Source organism: Antechinus flavipes, chromosome 1 (genome assembly GCF_016432865.1).
Source record: "Antechinus flavipes isolate AdamAnt ecotype Samford, QLD, Australia chromosome 1, AdamAnt_v2, whole genome shotgun sequence".
NCBI lineage: Eukaryota > Metazoa > Chordata > Mammalia > Dasyuromorphia > Dasyuridae > Antechinus > Antechinus flavipes.
In genome coordinates, this window is record NC_067398.1 from 724,063,047 (window position 1) to 724,085,329 (window position 22,283).

The 22,283-nt window shown below is 46.5% G+C and overlaps 1 gene segment (V, D, J or C); it reads left to right on the forward strand.

Moving 5' to 3' along the window:
• Positions 1-1,779: 1,779 nt before the first annotated feature.
• LOC127543387 (immunoglobulin lambda variable 4-69-like) lies at positions 1,780-14,443 on the forward strand. The segment is given in 2 exon segments: positions 1,780-1,885; positions 14,013-14,443. Coding segments are annotated over 2 exon segments (462 nt in total).
• The last annotated feature ends 7,840 nt before the right edge of the window (positions 14,444-22,283 follow it).

The following is a 22,283-nucleotide window of genomic DNA, read 5'->3' on the forward strand; positions in this document are numbered from 1 at the left end:
AAAATGACCATTTGTCATGTGGAATTGCTCTCAGGGAGGGGAAGGGGAATAGGGAGGTCTATGTAAGATAGTGTGGTGATGTAAGAAACAGAAAACATCCAGAAAAATGATTAAAAGACCAGTTGGACAATGGGTCAATAAGTTATGGTATGTGAATGGTATGGAATATTATTGTTCTATTTTAATTAGATCTATTTTTGCTTTTGTTTCTTCTGAGCTCAGGATAGCTACCCCAGCTTCTTATTCCCTCAGCTGAAGCAGAGAATCTCCCATTCCAGCCTTTTGCGTTTGTTCTGGATATCTCCTTCAGCGCTTTGTCCCTTGCCAATTCCTTCCCAGCCTAAGGTCAAAAAGTAACACGGTGTGAGTAGAGCTCCTGCAGGTGCTGCAGTCACAGCTTTGGAAACTTGGGAAAGGGGGGACTGGCCCCAAAGAATGCGGCTCTGGAGGATAGTGCTGAGCTGGAAGTGACAGGATTTTGTCACTATCAGTGGTGATGGGGAAGAGGGAGAGTCAGAGACACAGAGAGAGACAGAGACAGACAGGCAGAGAGAGACAGAGACAGACAGAGACAGACGGAGAGAGGCAGACAGAGAAAGACAGAGGCAATAAACTTCTGCTTGCTGCTGCTCCCTCAAGCCGGCAGAACTTTTCTTGTTACCTGCAACAGAAATCTTCCAGGAGAATGGGAGCCACTTGAGGACAGGGCTGCTGCGCTGCTCAGTGGTGTCCCCGGCCCTTAACCTGGAGCCCCCACACTAAGCACTGCCCGTTTATGTCCATCATTCCTTGTCTATGCTCCTCTGGCAGAGGGGGAGCATAAAGGCTTCTTTAGGGGGGTCTGTCCCAGGGAGTCTCCCCACTTGCACTTGTGTCCCAAGTCTCCTTGCGGTCCTGTCACCTGCCAGGACTGAGGGAAGTGGGGACACGAACTCTCTGCTGGGGCCGAGGACATCCTGTCTTTGGGGAAACTCCAGGAGAACCTGAGGAAAGATGCTGAAAGGGCTGGAGTGGCCGGAAGAGAACAGGCTGATCCCTAGAGCTGGGCAGAGGCTCCAGGACAATGTGGGATCACAGGTCACAGGGACGGGTGAACACCTGCCCAGAGAGGGACAAGGGCCCCGACTTGGCTATGACAAAAGTCGCTTGGTGACTCCATTGGTGCAGGGGGCAGCAAGTGGGTGTGATGTGGTGTAGTGGATAGAGCACCAGCCCTGAAGTCAGGAGGCCCTGAGTTCAAATCTGACCTCAGACACACTTCCTGGCTGTGTGACCTTGGGCAAGTCACTTTACCCCAATTGCCTCAGGGAAAAAAAAAGCAAAAAATGATGGTGCATTTGAGGACCCACTAAATGTGCCGATTGCAGTATTTGTGATTAAAGAGTGATGCAGGACACACAGAGACACACGCAGAAAAAACGTTATCATCCCATTGACCTGTGCACAGATGCCCCCTTGTGGGACTGTGAGCAGCAAGCTGGGCTCTCCTGGCTGTGGGGCCCTTTAGCTTTGCTGACAAGGCTCAGGTGACCTGGGGGGCGGCAGCCACTAGGGGGCACTGTGGGGCTGGCTATGGGCAGGAATGGGGCCACATCTCAGCTGGGCTGGGCAAGGGCTTTCACGGCTCCATCCCCTTCCCCTGGGAGACACGCCTTCCCCAAGAGACCAGTGACCCCACATTTAGGACTCAGGGTGTGGTTTAAAAACCCAGATTTGCATCCAGCCCCGCCCCCTCCCAGGCCCATCCCAGGCTCCCAGGGAGAGGATAAGAGGGGCCTGGAAGAGCCCGGACCCAGCTGGTTCTCTCTGGGGAGCAGAGCTCTCGGGGTCCCCTGCACCATGGCCTGGCCTCTCGTCTGCCTCCTCCTGCTCACCTGCTGCTCAGGTCAGGGCTGACCCTGCTTGTCCTGCTCCCTCCCCCCTGTCCCGGGGTCTCCTGTGAGGATCTCCCAGCACCTTCCCCCTCCCTCCTGTGCTGGGACATTAATGTCTGTCTGTGTTTCCAGGTTCCTTCTCCCAGCCTGTGCTGACTCAGTCTCCCTCCATGCCTGTGTCCCTGGGAGCAACGGCCAAACTCTCCTGCACCCTCAGCAGCCAGTACAGCAATTATAGAATTCATTGGTACCAGCAGAGCCTGGGAAAGGCCCCTCGGTACCTCATGTATGTCACCAACACTGGAAGTACAGGCAAGGGCGAGGGGGTCCCCGACCGCTTCTCGGGCTCCGGCTCTGGGGCCAATCGCTACTTGTCCATCAGCAACATCCAGCCCGAGGACGAGGCCGATTACTACTGTGGGACAGGTTATGGTAGTGGTAATAAGTATGGTTAACACAGTGATACAGTCAGTGGGGAAGTGGGACAAAAACCTCCCTGCCAGCCCAGTCCCCTCCCCACAGCTGCCTTCTGACACAGCCCCAGCTGCTAAAGGGCCCGAGTTTGTGCTTCCTCTTTCTCTGTCTCAGGCTCAGAGTCTCGTGTCCAGGACCTGCCCAAGAGCATACTGAGAGAAAGTCCCAGAAATGGAGCATTTGTCTCCCCTGACCAGCACTTTGCTCCTTCCCAAGCTACTTCCCAGGGCACTGACTCCAGGGCAGGCTTTAGCTGAGCCTTCAGGCTGTGGCGGTGGAGGGGGCTGAGGGGCCCTGGCTCCCTGAGGCTGCCAAGGCCAGGCCCTTGTAGAGTGAAGGCTCTTTGGAGTTTCCTTTGGCTCCTACCAAGGGACACGGCCACATAATTCTACAAAGAGACTTAATAAAAAAGCTCCAAGAAGAGGCAAAACCTTATAAAGGAAGCCCAGAGAGGTCAGGAGAGTTCTAGAAATTGTGAACAGATCGGGGGAGCCCCAGCCCTAGAATCAACATCTGGGAGAGCCTGGGCTCTAGAATCAACATCTGGGGGAGCCCGGGCTCTAGAATCAACATCTGGGGGAGCCCGGGCTCTAGAATCAACATCTGGGGGTGCCCGGGGTGGCCAGGCAAGTTCCCATTGGGAAGGGTCCCAGACAGGGCATCCTCTCCATGACTCCGACTCCGCCTGGGAGCCAGACTGTCCCTGTGAAACGTCTCAGCACAAGAAGGCATCCTACCGGAAGACCTGGCAAAGTCCGAGTCCTTCCATAAGGCTCTGCAGGGGGGCCGACCCTCCATGACTCCGGGACAATCTGCCCCCACAGTGGCCGGTTCTGGGGGTCCCCAGGCAGCTGACCGTGGTCCTCCTGGAGACTCTGGCCAGCATGGCACAGGGAGGTTTCCTTCCCATTCTCCAGACCAGCTGCTCTCGAACATCCTGAGGGTCAGTTACATGTAGTTCTGGGCCTGGTTCTAGTGCAGGTCGTGCTGTAAGTCTCGGGGCTGGGTTTGGATAATCCAGTCCTGGGGTTTCTCATCCTTTCAGCCCTCGAAGCTCTCCCCGAGAGCAGGCTTGTGGGTCTAAGGTGACCCCCGGACACTTGCCAGGGCCCACGAGCCACTGACCTCGGACACATGGAGGGGAAGCAAAGCCACTAGAAAGGAGGCGGGAACCCCGAGGACGGGGCCGGCTGCTGACCGTCCCTGCCCGAGAGCTGCTCCCTGCTGTTAGCCAGCGCCCCCTCCCCAAGGGGCCATGACTAGGATCTGCTGAGGGCAGCCTGGACCCTGAAACTCTGCCCCCCATGCTGATAATGAGGGCAGCTCTTGTCCAGCTCTGCCAGCCAGGCAGCGGCTACAACCCCCCGCTCTGGGTGATACCGCCCTGGCATTCGAGGCTCTCGCCCCACACTAGCCATTGTCAGTGCCAAAGGTTTAGGCCTCCAGCTCAACTCAAAAGTCCCCTCAGGGAAAAGTGCCCTCTACTGGTGTTCCAGAGAGAAGGCTGGCGCTGGGAGCATGAAGAGCTGAGTTCCAATCTGCCCTCAGACAATTATGAACGGTTTCAATCTTGACAAATCCGCCTTTCTTGTCTGCTAAACAGGTATAACAGCCCCTACCTCCTGTTGCTGTTTTGAGGATAAAATGAGACGGTAAAACACATCAAGCTCTATTTTCATGTTGTTACGATCGCTAAGTCCACCAGTCCCCCTGACAGGGAACTTCCCTGGGAATACCACAAGGTGATGGTTCTGTGTGGCTCCAAATAACACAAACAGTGGCTCCAAGTCCTGGGAATCATCGGCCCAAGGGCATGAGTTCCTCAAAACTGGCTTTTATTGAAGTGATGTCACTCACCAAGGGGTCAGAAACAGCAATGCAAGGACACTCCCAAGGTCTCTCTGAAGAACGTTAGAATCGATTGTATGACATGGCAGAGCCTGGCCCGGGACCTCCCCGCCTGGCGTGCCCTCCTCAGAGAAGGCGCCACGCTCCGTGGGCAAAGCAGACCCGAACTGGCTCAGAAGAAATGCCAGATGTGCAAAGTCAGAGAATGCCCCCAGATGTTCAGAGGGACGTTTGTGTCTGAGCTGTGACCCCTGGCATTGTCTGGTCAGCCACAGTTGGACGTCACGTTGATCCTCCTGGAGAACGAAGCACAACCACCACCCATCTGTGCAACAGTGATGAAAAGACCCTGGAGAAACTCCCCCAAAAGGCTGAGGGTCAGGGAGAAGCAGGGGCACCCACTGATGGTCCTCAGGGAGGGTCCACATGGAGGGCCCGGGTGGCCACGACAGCCCATTCCGGAGACCACGCAGGGTCTCATGCACCGGGCCGGCAGCGGGCACCCAGCATTCCTGACGTACATGCTCCCCATCAGATACAAAGCTCTGAGGAGACAAAGAAAGGGAAATGACCTTCCCAGATTTCCAAGAGCTTACAACCTAAGGGCAGAGGAGACAGAATGAAATGTGCAGATCCCTGATAGGATCACATGGAGGGAGTCTGTGTGGGGAGGGGGGAACAGGCTCCTCGGACAGGGAGCCTTGGGGAGGGACTGAAGCCGAGGGGGCAGGCGGAGCACGCCGGCCATAGGGCACAGCCTGTGTAAGGGCTCCGAGCCCGGCGGCTGTCGGGCAATCCCTCTGTCAGCTCTCCAGGCTTGTTGCTCTCTCTACTTTGCCTCCTCCCCAGCTGTTCTTCCACTGAGCCCAGACTCCCCCACAAGGCTGAAGCCTCCCTGGCCTCCCCTGGCAGCTCTGGCTGCCCTGTCCCTTTCTTCTTCCACACTGACCCTGGAGGGGGAGCTGGGCCCACTGGCACTGCCAGGCTCTCCCTCTGCCAGCACCCTCCTCCAAGGACAGTTACCAGCGCCCACAGTTCTGGTGGCTGCTTTCTCCTGACCTCTCTCTCTCTCCAGACTTAGAACATGCTTCTCCTTCATCCCTTGGGGTCCTTGGGACGCCCGAAGAACTCCGGTTTAGGAATCAGCATCAGAGTTGTGTCAAAAAAGGAATTTGGTAGACTCGTTCACATAGTTTTCAAATAGTTTGAGAGTATTTGGAATTAATTCTTCAAAAGTTTGGTGGAATTCACTTGTAACATATCTAGTCCTGGAAAATTTTGCTTAGGGAGTTCACTGTTGACTTGTTCAATTTCTTTTCCTAAACTGGGTTTATTTAAGTATTTTGCTTCCTTTTCTGCTAATTTGGACAATTGCTATTTTTGTAATTTCCATTTCAATCATTTCAATTATGTTGTCAGATATACTGGCACAGTTGAACAAAATAGCTACTAATTGTTGCATTCATTTCCTATTTATTGGCAGTAATTCATTTTTCATTTTTGATCCTGGTAATTTGGTTTTCTTTTTTCTTTATCTAATCAAATAAGCCAAAGTTTTACCTATTCTATTGTCTTTTTATCATAAAATGAAATCTTACTTTTATTTCTTAGTCCAATAATTTTCTTACTTTTAACTTTATTAATCTCTTTATTAATCTCTTCTTTGGTATTCAGAATTTTAAAGTTAGCATTTAATTAGAGTTTTAAAATTTGTTATTTTTCTAGATTTCTAAAATCAACTGCCTAATACACTGATCTCCTCTTTCCTTATTTTATTCATGTAAGGATTTAAAGAAATAAGGACTGCTTTGGCTGTATCCCATAAATTTTGGCATATTTTTTAATTGCTGTTTTTTTGGATAAAATGACAGTTTCTCTGATTTGTTGTTTGACCTACTCATACTTTAGAATTATACTGATTAGTTTCCAATTAGTTTTTTAATCTATCTTTCCTTTATTTCATGTAATACTTATGACACCATGATCTGGAAATGATGCATTTAATATTTCTGCCTTTCTGCATTGGAGTGTGAGGTTTTATGCCCTCAAATGTGGTCAGTTTTTGTGTCGGTTGCAGGTACTGCTGAGAAAAAGGTATATTTCTTTCTCTCTCCATTCAGTTTCTCCAGAAGTCTATCATATCTAACTTTCCTAAAATTCTAATCACTTTCTTAACTTCCTTCTTGTTTATTTTGTGATTATATTTATCTAGTTTTGAGAGGGGAATATTGAGGTTCCCCACTTGTAAGTGTTAAATTTTTGTTAAGTATTTGAAATAAAGTTGATAAAGAGCAACAAAAAATGGCCAAACCAATCGTAGTATATTAATGGAACAGAACACTGGTGCACTGGAAGAAATGAGGTGTGTGATGAATAAAACATTATGGAAAGCCCTATATGATCTGATGCAGAGTAAATTCATCAGAGCCACAAAAACAATATGCACAATAATGGCAAAAATGTAAATGAAAAGAACAGAAATAAAGAATCAAAAGCAAATATAGCCAAATGATGGAGGTCAAGTGGGACATAAATAAAGAGATATGGGAAGACAATCCTAGTCCATCCCTTCTTGGAGGTGTCCCTTAATGCCCATGTTCTCAGACAGTCATAAGGTACTGATAAGTTGTGCTGGAATTTTTTCATCTTTTATAAAAGAAATACCATATGTCAAAAAAGAGAAACCACCATAAAAAAATTAAGTGTGGAGATTGGATTAGTTACTTGACATCCCAGTCATCCTGTGGCCTCCTGGATATTTTTCAGTAACATTCCCTGGAATTTATATCAGATGAGGAGATATCCTCATCTCCTGTATAAAATCAAATTAAAAGAAGTAATTGTGTTTCTCCCATAGAAAGAAATTGTAAAAGAATAATAAGATAGAAATTTTTCCTCAAATGGATTCTCTGTGAACACTAACGTAGAAGAAGAGAACAAGGTAACAATCAAAATAATAATAATATTAATAGCAGCTTCAAACTTCAACTCATTTTCCATAAAAGGTGGGGGAATGTGGGGAGAACTGAGAATGACAAAGGAAAGTTGTTGAAGGTAAAATACAGGATGAGGAGTAAGTGTGGCTGAAGACAGCTTTTGTAGCTGTGATTACCTCCCAGGAAGCCAGAAATGCCAGTTCCTGGGCTCTGGAGATACCCCTGATTGGGTTACCAACCAGAACTAATGGGATGCAATTGTTCCTCTGAATCTCAGAAATTGAAGGGGTTCACCAGACTCATTGTATGAGCTGTCATGATCATTGATTTATCAGAGAGGACAAAAGGGCATTGGATCTCTTTATGTTACAGTGCCAAGATGGCAAGGTCCTTTGGAACAAAACAAAACAAAACACAGCCATTTTTTCTTGCTAGAAAGGTTTCCATGGAGATAGTCCTCATGTCCAAAGATGGCAAACCATGAAGGCATAACAAATAGACTGAAGACAAGGGAACTCTCATTATATACCAATACTATTTAACTTTGCTTTTTATGAAGAGTTCTTAGGTTTCTTCTTTTTTTCCAATAATTTTTAATGTTTTCCCAATTCCATGTAAAAACAAATTTTCACATTCATTAAATAAATGTTTGAGTTGCAAATTCCTTCCATTTCTCTTTTTCTTCCCTATTCCCTGAAATGGAAAGCAAATTCTTCCAGGCCAAATATATGAAATCACATAAAACATATTTCTATATTAACCATGTAGTGAAAGGAAACACAGACCAAATTTCTCATAAAAGGAAAAAAGCTTAAAAAGACTCTTCTTTGACCTGCATTAAGACTCCATGAGTTCTTTCTCTGGAGATAGAATGTTTCATCATGCGACCTTTGGATTTTCTTGGATCACCACACTGCTGTGAATAGCTAAGTCATTCAGTGTTGACCACTGTAACACTGCTGTTACTTTGTACAAAATTAGTCTGATTCTGCTCAATTCACTTTTGATCAGTTTGTATAATATGATTTCCATGTTTTTTCTGAAATCCACATACTCACCATTTCTTATTGTACAGTAGTATTCCACTGCAATCATATGCCACAGCTTGTCCAATTATTCTTGAATTAGTAACATCTCAATTTCCAATTCTTTGCCACCACAAAAAGAATTGCTATAAATTATTTTTTGTACACATATAGTTTTCCTCTTTGAAAATCTCTTTGAGATATAGACCTAGCCACTGGTATTCCTGGGTCATTGGGTATGCAAACCCTTTGGACAGAGTTCCAAATGGCTTTCTAGAATTGTGCAACCATTTCACATTTCTTCCAAAAGTACATTAGTGTTCCAGATTTCCCATACCCTCTCCCATACTTGTCATTTTTATTTTCTGTAATATTCGCCAATCTGATGGGTGTGAAGGGTTCCTTGGAGCTGTTCTACTTTGCATTTCTCTATTTAATATTTACACCATTTTCGTATGACTAAGCATCATTAATGCTTGCTGATGGTTGTAGAGAGATAGTCCTTAACATTTTAAAGGAAACCCCCATTTATTCCTAGGCTCTCTAATGTTTTTAACAAAAATGAGTATTCTATTTGGTCACTAGATTTTGCTGCATCAATTGAGATAATCATATGATTTTTCTAAGTTTTATAATTTAGTTGAATATACTGACAGTTTTCCTAATATTGACAAAATCCCTATTTTCCTGGTATTATAGATCTCACCTGCTCCTAGCATATTATCCTGGTGATAAATTCTCATAATCTCTCTATTAATAGTTTATTTAAAGTTTTTGCATCAGTATTCTTTGGGGAAATGGTCTGTCATTTACTTTTCTCTATTTTGGCTTGTCCCGGCTTAGGGATCAGCATCTTAGTTGTGTCATAAAAGGAATTGGGTAGACTCACATATTTTTCAAATACAATTTATTTGGAATTAATTGTTCTTCAATGTTTGGCAGAATTCCCTTGTAATACATCAAGCCCTGGAACATTTTTCTTGGGGAGCTCACTGATGACTTGTTCCATTTCTTGTACTAAGATGGGGCTATTTAAGTCTTTTATTTCATCTTCTGTTAATGTGGACAAGTGGTATTTTGGTAATTTCCATTTCATCCATTTCTGTCACATTGTCACATGTACTGGCAGAGTTGAGCAAAAGAGCAGCTAATGGTTGCTTTCGTTTCCTCGTCTCTGGCTTCATGAGCCTCCAGACTTCCTGCCAGCCAAAGCCTGACTGCCATCCCTGGAAAGAAATCCTTGGGAGAAATGGCCCATCTTCCTCAGGACCACCAGCAACCAGTGCTCAGAAGCGCCCCCAAAAGTCAGACAGCCGCATCGGGCAGTGGAGGACCTGGTTCTAGGTCACTCATCCCAGGTCTCCCCTAGGAGAGGAGCTCTCATGTAGGATGGACAGCCGTCCTCAGCAGCTGTCAGCCGAGTGCCCCCCGCAGCTCAGATGAAGCCGTCTGGTTGGAGCAACCAAGGCCCTCGGAGGAATCATGGGAGTTACTATGGAGGCCACAATCACAACCCCAACCACTCTCCTCCCTCAGGTCCTAAGGGACAATGGGCCAGGGATTTGAACCCCAAACGTGTTCCCAGCCTAAGGTCAAAAAGTAACACAGCCTGAGCAGCTCCTGCAGGTGCTGTAGTCACAGCTTCGGAAAACTGGGAAAGGGGGGACTGGTCCCAAAGAACGCGGCTCTGGGGGAGAGTTCTGACCCGTAAGTGACAGGATTTTGTCACTCTAAGTGGTGATGGGAAACAGGGAGAGTCAGAGAGGCAGAGACAGAGAGAGACAAACACTGAGACAGAGACAGACATAGAGGGAGGCAAAAAGCTGCTGCTTCCTCAGGCCGGCCAGAGCATTCCATGTGTCCTGCAGCTGAAACTTCCAGGAGAATGGGAGCCCCTTGAGGTTGAGGCTGTCTGCGCTGCTCATTGGGGTCCCCGCCCTCAGCATGGAGTCCCCATACTAAGCACTGCCCACGTGTGTCCATCATTCCTTGTCTGTGCTTCTCTGGCCAAGGGGGAGGATACAGGTTTTTTTGGGGGGGGTCGGTCCCAGGGAGTCTCCCCGCTTGCACTTGTGTCCCAAGTCTCCTTGCGGCCCCGTCACCTGCCAGGCCTGAGGGAACTGGGGACACGAACTCTCTGCTGGGGCCGAGGACATCCTGTCTTTGGGGAAACTCTGGGAGAACCTGAGGAAAGATGCTGAAGGAGCTGGAGCGGCCAGAAGAGAACAGGGGCCGATCCCTAGAGCTTGATATGATCTTTGATTCTTGCAATAACCTTGGGAGTGTTGAGTGAAATAAGCAGGACCAGCAGATCATTATATACTTCAACTACAGTACTATATGATGATCAATTCTGATGGACCTGGCCATCTTCAGCAATGAGATGAACCAAATCAGCTCCAACAGAGCAGTAATGAATTGAACCAGCTACACCCAGCGAAAGAACTCTGGGAGATGACTATGAACCATTACATAGAATTCCCAATCCCGCTATTTTTGTCCGCCTGCATTTTTTATTTCCTTCACAGGTACACTATTTCAAACTCCGATTCTTTTTGTACAGCAAAATAACAGTTAGACCATGTATGCTTATATTGTGTTTAATTTATACTTTATCATACTTAACATGTATTGGTCAACCTGCCATTGCGGGGGGAGGGAAGGAAGGGGAAAAATTGGAACAAAAGGTTTGGCAATTGTCAATGCTGTAAAATTACCCATGCATATAACTTGTAAATAAAAAGCTATAATAAAAAAAAAACCTTGGGAGGAAGTACTAGAAGTAGTGATCCCATTTTACAGTTCAAGACAAAGGATTCGGAGATTTTGTGAATGAATTTGTCCATAACTCCTCCCATGCTAATAGGATCTGAGGCAGGATTTCAACTCGGGATTTCTCTTACTCCAAGGCCACAGAAATTTCCACTACACTGTGGAGGAGTCAGTCAGGAGAAAAAATTTCAGGAGTAAGCATGGCGTGGAAATATAGAGAAAAATGAGTATCTTAGAGGTCATCTGAGAACTTCTTACACCTTTTCCACTCGCAACACCTTTTTGCCTGAGAAATTACATGATCCCAGGCATATAGGAATATAAAATAGGTATGAAATTAAACATTTACTGACAACGAATCATAAATTCATGACCTCCACATTTAGTTATGAGACCCAATAGCTTAAAGAATTGAACTGAATTGCTCAGTCAGAAGCTTAGAGACAGAGACAGAGACAGAGAGGGAGAAGAAAGAATCGGAAGCCATTGAGCATTTTACATCATGGTCAGAAATATCATTTAAATCTTATTTAGGGTTTTTGTTTTGTTTTTGGCAAAGACCTTTTTGAATCAAAGAGTTCAGGGAGCTGAAGATTATAAGATCATTTTGTCCTTCTTCCCCAGCATTTCTTGGCAAAAATCTTGCTAAATATCTTGTTATTGGGCACATGAGAGAAATCAAAGGTGACTCACTCCCAAGGTGCATATGGGTGTTTGGGGGCAGGCAGTTTATCAAACAGCAGCAGCATAGCTGTGGAGTTTCTGGAGCTGGGAGGGGGTGATGTTTCTCCAGGTTCTCTAGAACCCCAGGTGTGGTTCTGGACTGCTGCTGCCGATTCCAGTGTTGGGGCTTCCTTCTGCACTTGCTTCCTCATGCGGGAGCATGAGATTGTTATGTTTTCTTTCCAACTGAGACTCAAGGAATCAGAGCCCAAAGTTAAATTCAACTTTTGTGCAATTCTTTATTTAGTCTTTGGTCTAGCCCTTTGAAGATTCTTAGCTGCCTGCTGTATATGAATACAAATACGTACACTATAATAACATTATTTCCTAGCACACATGCATTACATACATACACATGGAAGGGTCTGTGAGACATTTACTGGGGACCGTATTTTGAACCATAGAATTTCAGAACTGAATGGGACGTCGGTAACCACCTGGTCTGGCCTGCACCGGGAAGGGAGCCTCCCTGCACTTAGGAGATACATTCCCCATTAAACCTGACTTGTGGGATGCACTCTGGGCAGGGCTGTGTGACCAAGTCTCTCCCAGCTTCAGGGACTAAACTCCCTAGAACCGGAGCCAGCCGGCCCTTTAGCATTTAGAGCCCTTCCCTCAGGCTCCCGTTGCCACTTCAGGTTCCTGGCATATCACCCCCTCTCACCCCACAAGCTAACCATGTGTCTCGTAAAAGACCTTCCATCCCTCCCCTCCTGGCCCCTGCCCAGGCCATCCTCTGCATCCAGCATCTGCGCTTTCCTCCTCGAGGCCTCCTGGAACGCCTGGTTTCCTCCAGCTCACCTGCTACATGGGCCTTTCCTCATTCCCGCAGACTGCTGACACCTCTCCTTGGATGACCTTCCATGTCCCTGCCTCCTATTTATACACATTTATATTTCCCCTGATAAAGTGACATGATGCCTTGGGGAAAAGTCTGGAAGAACAAGGGGAAAGATACTGACAGTGTTGGATCAAATTGCCACGGACCTGGCTCTCTGCAACACTCAGCGATTCCAATAGACTTGTGATGGAAAGCCAAAGGCATACAGAGAATTAGGGACACTGAATGTGGATCAAAACATAGTATTTTCACCTTTTGTTACAGTTTTGTTTGTTTTTATTTCTCGTTTTTTTTTTCTTTCACCTTTTAATCTGATTTTTCTTGTGCAGCATGACAGATGTAGAAATATGTTTAGAAGAAGTGCACATATTTAACCTAGATGAGCTTGCTGTCTACTGGAGGGGATGGGAAGAGGGAGCAAAATTGGGAGCACGAGGTTTTGCAAAGATGAATGTTAAAACCTATCTTTGCGTATATTTGGAAAAATAAAAAGCTGTTAAAAGAAAACAGAAAAAAAGAAAGAAAAGCGTTGGATCAGCCAGAAGAAAATGACCGATGACTTCCAGTGACAACCCCTAGAGCCGAGCAGAGACTCGGTCACGGATGTGAGAGCACAAGTGCAGAGAAGGCACACGTGCTCCTGACTTGGCTATGGCCAGAGGCCCTGTGAAATCCTAGGACTTTGTTCCATTTTCTTCCCCATTTCTTCCGTGATGGTGCATTTACTGAACCACTCTCTGTGCTCGGGGGCATCTGGGATTGAAGAGTGATGAAGCAGAGGACAGAAGCAAGTCTGTGGGAGTGAGCTAAGCCTTTGGCTAAGTATCGGAGACTCAGGGAAAAACAAGCACGTCCCACCCACCCCAAGGTTGTCCTCTCTGGGGCCGAGCGGCCCCTTTGTCCTGTGCACAGATGCTAGCTTGGGGAACAGGGGGCAGCAAGCAAGGGTCTCCTTCTGGCTGTGGGGCTCCTGAGGTTTGCTTACAAGGCTGGGGTGGCCTGCAGCCACTAGGTGGCACTGTGGGATTAGCTCTGGATGGGCAATGGGGGCAGGAGGAGCCCAGCTGGCTGTGGCTGCTCTGACCCCCTGGGATCATTCATGGGTGACTTCTCAGCTGGGCTGAGGGCTGATGACGCTGCATCCCTTCCCCATGAAATACAGGCTTTCCCCAAGGGACCTGGGACCCCACATTTAGGGCCCAGGGATGCTTCAGAAGCCCCAGATTTGCATCCAGCCCCCGCCTCCTCCCAGCCCCATCCCAGGCTCCCAGGGAGAGGATAAGAGGGGCCTGGCAGAGCCCGGACCCAGCTGGTTCTCTCTGGGGAGCAGAGCTCTCGGGGTCCCCTGCACCATGGCCTGGCCTCTCGTCTGCCTCCTCCTGCTCACCTGCTGCTCAGGTCAGGGCTGACCCTGCTTGTCCTGCTCCCTCCCCCCTGTCCCGGGTTCCCCTGTGAGGGTCTCCCAGCACCTCCCCCCTTCCCCCTGTGCTGGGACATTAATGTCTGTCTGTGTTTCCAGGTTCCTTCTCCCAGCTTGTGCTGACTCAGTCTCCCTCCATGTCTGTGTCCCTGGGAGCCACGGTCAAACTCTCCTGCACCCTCAGCAGTCAGCACAAAGGGTACACTATTCGTTGGTACCAGCAGATCCCGGGAAAGGCCCCTCGGTACCTCATGTATGTCAGCAGCAGTGGAAGTACAGGCAAGGGCGAGGGGGTCCCCGACCGCTTCTCGGGCTCCGGCTCTGGGACCGATCGCTACTTGTCCATCAGCAACATCCAGCCTGAGGACGAGGCCGATTACTACTGTGGGGCAGGTGATGGTAGTGGTGCTTACCACAGTGCTACATTCAGTGAGGAAGTGGGACAAAAACCCCTATGCCAGCCCAGCCCCTGCCCCACAGCTGGCGCCAACTTCTGGCACAGACTCAGCTGCTAAAGGGCCCGAGTTTGTGCTTCCTGTTTCTCTGTCTCAGGCTCAGAGCCCCGTGTCCATGACTTGGCCAAGAGCACACTGAGAGTAAGTCCCAGAAATGGAGCATTTATCTCCCCTGACCCACACTTTGCTCCTTCCCAAGCTACTTCCCAGGAGAATAACTCCAGGGCAAGGCTTTAGCTGAGCCTTCAGGCTTCAACTGCTAGAGGGGAGTGAGGGGATTCCCTGAGGCTGCCATAGCCAGGCCCTTGTCAAGTGAAGGCTCTTTGGAGTTCTCCTTGGCTCCCACAAAATGACATGCCCACAGTTCTACAGAGATTTAACAAAGAAGCTCCAAGAAGAGGCAAAACCTTATAGAGGGAGCCCAGAGAGGTCAAGAGAGTTCTAGAAATCCTCAGCAGATCGGGGAGCCCCGTCTCTAGAATCAGCGGCTGGGGGAGCCGGGGTGGCCAGGCGAGTTCCCGTTGGGAAGGGTCCCAGACAGGGCGTCCTCTCCATGACTCTGACTCCGACTGGGAGCCAGACTCTTCCTGTGAAATGTCCCAGCACAAAGAAGGCATCCTACTGGAAGGTGCTGGCAAAGTCCGAGTCCTTCCATAAGGCTCTGGAAGGGTGGCCCACCCTTTATGACCCCGGTCCATCCACCCCCACAGTGGCCAGTTCTGGGGGTCCCCAGGCAGCTGACCGTGATCCTCCTGGAGACTCTGGCCAGCATCGCACAGGGAGGTTTCCTTCTCGTTCTCCAGACCAGCTGCTCTCAAACATCCTGAGGGTCAGTTACATGTAGTTCTGGGGCTGGTTCTAGTGCAGGTCGTGCTGTAAGTCTGGGGCCTGGGTTTGGATAATCCAGTCCTGGGGTTTCTCATCCTTTCAGCCCTCGCAGCTCTCCCCGAGAGCAGGCTTGTGGGTCTAAGGTGACCTCCTGAACACTTGCCAGGGCCCACGAACCACTGACCACGGACACCATGGAGGGGAAGAAAGGAAATGGGAACCCCGAGTATGGGGTCGGCTGATGACCATCCCTGCCCAAGAGCTCCTCACTGCTGTTAGCCAATGCTTGCACCTCAAGGGGCCATGACCAGGATCTGCTGAGAACCGCCTGGACCCTAAAGACTGGACACTGTGCCCCAAATACTGATAATTAGGGCAGATCTTGTCCAACTCTGCCAGCCAGGCAGAGGCTTGTTGTGAGTTCAAATGTTGGAGTTCCTGTTCTTCTCAAGGCAAAGCCGGTTTAGAGGCTTGGAGCCCTTCGGATATCTCCCAATCCAAAGGTTCTGTCCTTCAGCCTCTGCCTCTGCTTTCTTCTGCCTCCAACCAAGACAGAGATGGAAGGTCTCTCTTATCTCCTTCTGGGGAGCCCAGCCACTAACTTGCCGCGGAGAGAGGGCTTCTGGCGTAGCTCCACTGAAATCCGTCAAAGTGTTCTCTGCACCAGAGTCGTTCCTCTCGAGTCCAGCGCGATCAGCCAGCCAAGAGGAAAAAATGTATTCTGCCATAAATCCCTCATCGCTGGCCTTTTATCTGCCTCTTCTGAGAGAATGGGATTATGGGTTTTCTCCCATAGTGCTCTCTGGCCCAATGAACTTTAAGGGAGGTGTGGACTCTCTTGAAGTTAGAAAGTGTACTTTGTGAAGCTAGCATACTTGTGGACTCCAATGAGTAAAGGTGTGAACACAAGCCTTGTCTTAATTAGTTCTACTTAGTACCTTGTTTCAGGTTCTGGCCAAAACATCTTCTTGTAAGATTAGATCAACTCTAATTATTTAGCAGTTAGTAAGGATTCCAACAGAGGCTCTATTCTGTGTTTATCTCCCTGCTTCATATGTGTTTCTTGTAAACAACATATTGCAGGATTCTGGTTTTTAATTCACTCTGCTATATGCTTCCATTTTTTGGGAGAGTTCATCTCTTTTGCACTCATAGTTATAACTACTGTGTATTTTTCTCTTTTTTTTTTCTTTCCAATTCCCTCAATCTGTTCTCCATTCTATCAGCCCCCTTCCTTTTCTTTCCTTTCCTACATTTGACTTCCCTTTTACCATTCTTTCCCTTTTCTTTCCCCTCCTTCTCCTCTATGGGGGTAAATTTCTATATTCAACTAATTATGCTTGCTATTCCCTCTTTAAGCCAAATCTGATGAGAGTAAGATTCAAGCAATGCTTGCTACAATTCCTTCTTTCCCTCAACTGAATTAGGTCTTTTGTGCCTCTTCACATAGTGTAATTTACCTTATTCTACCTCCCCCTTTCTTATTCACCTAGTAAGAAAGATCTTTTTTTAACCTCTTTTTAAAATCATCACAGCAAAGTCAATTTATACTCATAACCTCTATTTATGTAGACTCCTCCTTCTAACCGCCCTAATGGAGATGCAGTTGTCAGATACACTATCATCTTCTCCACCTAGGCATGTAAATTGTTTAATCTTTCCAACAATGAGATGATTGATGCCAGTTCCTTTTCAGGCTGGTATTTGAAGACCAAATTTTATTTTCAGCTTTGGTCTTTTGATGAGGAAAGCTTCAAATTTCCCAATTTTGCTGAATATTCACATTTCTCCCTGAAAGATCATGCTTAATTTTGCTGGTTACTTGATTCTTGGTTGTAATCCAAGCTCCTCTTCCTGCTGAAATATCATATTCCACACTCGTTGATCCTTCAAGGTAGAAGCTGCTAAATCCTAAGTAATCTGGAGTGTCTCCTTAATACTGGAATTGTTTCTTTCTGGCTGCCTTATAATTCTGGGATTTTGCTCAAATATTCCTTCCTTGGAGTTTTCATTGTGGGATCTCCTTCACGAGGTGGTTGGTAATTTCTTTGAATTACTATTTTGCCCTCTGGTTCTAGATTATCAGGGCAGTTTTCCTTGATCATTTCTTTAAAAATGTTTTCCAAATGAAAGGATGCCCATCAATTGGAGAATGGTTGAGTAAATTGTGGTATATGAATGTTATGGAATATTATTGTTCTGTAAGGAATGACCAGCAGGATGAATACAGAGAGGACTGGTGAGACTTACATGGACTGATGCTAAGTGAAATGAGCAGAACCAGGAAATCATTATATACCTCAACAACGATACTGTTTGAGGATGTATTCTGATGGAAGTGGATCTCTTCAATAAAGAGAGGTCTAATTGATCAAAGATGGACAGAAGCAGCTACACCCAAAGAAAGAACACTGGGAAATGAATGTAAACTGTTTGCATTTTTGTTTTTCTTCCCGGGTTATTTATACCTTCTGAATTCAATTCTCCCTGTGTAATAAGAGAACTGTTCGGTTCTGCACACGTATATTGTACCTAGGATATACTGTAACCTATTCAACATGTAAAGGACTGCTTGCCTTCTAGGGGAGGGGGTGGAGGGAGGGAGGGGAAAATTCGGAACAGAAGTGAATGCAAGGGATAATGCTGTAAAAAATTATCCTGGCATGCGTTCTATCAATAAAAAGTTATTTTAAAAAATGTTTTCCAGGCTTTTATTTTATTTTTTTTTGATCATGGCTTTCAGGAAATTTAATAATCCTTAAATTTTAAATTTAAAAGAAATTTATTCTTCAATACATTTTTGTGCTTTTCCAAGCTATTGATTTTTTTTTCATAATTCTACTACATGACTCCTTTCTTTTCCCAATTTTTCTTCTACTGCTCTTATTTGATTTTTAAAATCCTTTTTGAGTTCTTCCAAGAGAACTTCTTAAGCTTAAGACCATTTTATATCCCCCTTTAAGGCTTCACACACAGGCATTTTGCCATTGCTGACTTCTTCTGAGTTGTGTTCTGATCTTTCTGGTCACTATAGTAATTTTCAATGGTTGGGGTCTTTTTCTTTTGCTCATTTTTAAAAAAAATTAAGCTCCTAGGGAACATTAACTGTGTCTGGGGGCTCATCGTTGCTTTCTCTGCTGGTGCTGGAGTGCTGGTGGCTTGCCCACTTCATCAGGTTGGTCCAGCCTAGTCGCTCTTACTGTGCTGAGGTTTGGGGTTCACCATGTGCCTTCTGCACTGGAGCTGGAGGCCTCACAACTGGCCTTAAACTGGAACAAGGGGCCTTAGCTATTGATCTGTGGTGCAGCTAACAACCTCCTGCTAAATGGCCCACCTTGAGCCAGGGTTGGACTGTGCTCCTCTTTTACCCAAGTGAGACTGACGTTTCCTGAAATCCTTCCAAGTTATCTTTAGTGGGAAAATGGTTTCACTCCATCTTTTTGTGAATTCTGTCCCTCCAAAATCCATTTAGAGGATTGATTTAACATTGTTTCCATAGGAAACTGGGAAGAGCTCAGGCTTTCCACGTGGCTCCAACCCTCCCAAATACTTAGGTTTTTTAAGATTTGTTGAAGATCTTCTCAAGGTCTTTCCCTTTCCTCCACAATCTCGGAGATTGCCTTCCTCCTGAAATCATTTCCAATTTATCCTGTTTCTATTTGGCTTGTACATTGTCTCCTTCACTAGTCTGTGAGTTTCTTGAGAACAAGAATCTTTTCCTGTTTTTGAATTTTTGTACTCCTAAAGCTTAGCAGCATGTCTGGCACATACAGGGTGCTTGATAAATGCTTATCAATTAACTAAGCAGGTTGCAACTCACTCGACTCTCAATGAGAGTGCTGCCTGTGAGCCCTCATTGCAGGATTTCAGTGGCTTGTCGATGGTTATACAGAATGTGTCTGGACGACTTGTACTTCTCCAATTCTTGCCTCCAAATTCGGCTTTCTGCCCTATGGAGCAATGCTTCTCCCAAAACTCTTGAAGACTTACAGAGCTCTTTTTGATATGATCTTTGATTCTTACAATAACCTTGGTAGTAATGAGTGAAATGAGCAGGACCAGGAGATCATTATATACTTCAACTACAGTACTATATGATGATCAATTCTGATGGACCTGGCCATCTTCAGCAATGAGATGAACCAAATCAGCTCCACTAGAGCAGTAATGAATTGAACCAGCTACACCCAGTGAAAGAAATCTGGGAGATGACTATGAAGCATTACATAGAATTCCCAATCCCGCTATTTTTGTCCGCCTGCATTTTTTATTTCCTTCACAGGTACACTATTTCAAACTCCGATTCTTTTTGTACAGCAAAATAACAGTTAGAACATGTATGCTTATATTGTGTTTAATTTATACTTTATCATACTTAACATGTATTGGTCAACCTGCCATTGCGGGGGAGGGGATGGAGAGAAGGAGGGGGAAAAATTGGAACAAAAGGTCTGGCAATTGTCAATGCTGTAAAATTACCCATGCATATAACTTGTAAATAAAAAGCTATAATAAAAAAATAACCTTGGGAGGAAGTACTAGAAGTAGTGATCCCATTTTACAGTTCAAGACAAAAGATTCGGAGATTTTGTGAATGAATTTGTCCATAACTCCTCCCATGCTAATAGGGTCTGAGGCAGGATTTCAACTCGGGATGTCTCTTACTCCAAGGCCACAGGAATTTCCACTACACTGTGGAGGAGTCAGGAGAAAAATTTCAGGAGTAAGCATGGCGTGGAAATATAGAGAAAAATGAGTATCTTAGAGGTCATCTGAGAACTTCTTACACCTTTTCCACTCACAACGCCTTTTTGCCTGAAAAATTACATGATCCCAGGCATATAGGAATATAAAATAGGCATGAAGTTAAACATTCACTGACAACAAATCATAAATTCATGACCTCCACATTTAGTTATGAGACCCAATAGCTTAAAGAATTGAACTGAATTGCTCAGTCAGAAGCTTAGAGACAGAGACAGAGACAGAGAGGGAGAAGAAAGAATCGGAAGCCATTGAGCATTTTACATCATGGTCAGAAATATCATTTAAATCTTATTTAGGGTTTTTGTTTTGTTTTTGGCAAAGAGCTTTTTGAATCAAAGAGTTCAGGGAGCTGAAGAGATTATAAGGTCATTTTGTCCTTCTTCCCCAGCATTTCATAGCAAAAATATTGCTAAATATCTTGTTATTGGGCACATGAGAGAAATCAAAGGTGACTCACTCCCAAGGTGCATATGGGTGTTTGGGGGGCAGGCAGTTTATCAAACAGCAGCAGCATAGCTGTGGAGTTTCTGGAGCTGGGAGGGGGTGATGTTTCTCCAGGTTCTGTAGAGCCCCCGGTGTGGTTCTGGACTGCTGCTGCCGATTCCAGTGTTGGGGCTTCCTTCTGCACTTGCTTCCTCATGCGGGAGCATGAGATTGTTATGTTTTATTTCCAACTGAGACTCAAGGAATCAGAGCCCAAAGTTAAATTTAACTTTTTTGCAATTCTTTATTTAGTCTTTGGTCTAGGCCTTTGAAGATTCTTACCTGCCTGCTGTATATGAATACAAATACGTACACTATAATAACATTATTTCCTAGCACACATGCATTACATACATCCACATGGAAGGGTCTGTGAGACATTTACTGGGGACAGTATTTTGAATCATAGAATTTCAGAACTGAATGGGACGTCGGTAACCACCTGGTCTGGCCTGCACCGGGAAGGGAGCCTCCCTGCACTTAGGAGGCACATTCCCCATTAAACCTGACTTGTGGGATGCACTCTGGGCAGGGCTGTGTGACCAAGTCGCTCCCAGCTTCAGGGACTAAACTTCCTAGAACCGGAGCCAGCCGGCCCTTTAGCATTTAGAGCCCTTCCCTCAGGCTCCCGTTGCCACTTCAGGTTCCTGGCATATCACCCCCTATCACCCCACAAGCTAACCATGTTCCTCGTAAAAGACCTTCCATCCCTCCCCTCCTGGCCCCTGCCCAGGCCATCCTCTGCATCCAGCATCTGTGCTTTCCTCCTCGAGGCTCCTGGAACGCCTGGTTTCCTCCAGCTCACCTGCTACGTGGGTCTTTCCTCATTCCCGCAGACTGCTGACACCTCTCCTTGGATGACCTTCCATGTCCCTGCCTCCTATTTATACACATTTATATTTCCCCTGATAAAGTGACATGATGCCTTGGGGAAAAGTCTGGAAGAACAAGGGGAAAGATACTGACAGTGTTGGATCAAATTGCCACGGACCTGGCTCTCTGCAACACTCAGCGATTCCAATAGACTTGTGATGGAAAGCCAAAGGCATACAGAGAATTAGGGACACTGAATGTGGATCAAAACATAGTATTTTCACCTTTTGTTACAGTTTTGTTTGTTTTTATTTCTCGTTTTTTTTCTTTCACCTTTTAATCTGATTTTTCTTGTGCAGCATGACAAATGTAGAAATATGTTTAGAAGAAGTGCACATATTTAACCTAGATGAGCTTGCTGTCTACTGGAGGGGATGGGAAGAGGGAGCAAAATTGGGAGCACGAGGTTTTGCAAAGATGAATGTTAAAACCTATCTTTGCGTATATTTGGAAAAATAAAAAGCTGTTAAAAGAAAACAGAAAAAAAGAAAGAAAAGCGTTGGATCAGCCAGAAGAAAATGACCGATGACTTCCAGTGACAACCCCTAGAGCCGAGCAGAGACTCGGTCACGGATGTGAGAGCACAAGTGCAGAGAAGGCACACGTGCTCCTGACTTGGCTATGGCCAGAGGCCCTGTGAAATCCCAGGACTTTGTTCCATTTTCTTCCCCGTTCCTTCCGTGATGGTGCATTTACTGAACCACTCTCTGTGCTCGGGGGCATCTGGGATTGAAGAGTGATGAAGCAGAGGACAGAAGCAAGTCTGTGGGAGTGAGCTAAGCCTTTGGCTAAGTATCGGAGACTCAGGGAAAAACAAGCATGCCCCCCCCCCCCAAGGTTGTCCTCTCTGGGGCCGAGCGGCCCCTTTGTCCTGTGCACAGATGCTAGCTTGGGGAACAGGGGGCAGCAAGCAAGGGTCTCCTTCTGGCTGTGGGGCTCCTGAGGTTTGCTTACAAGGCTGGGG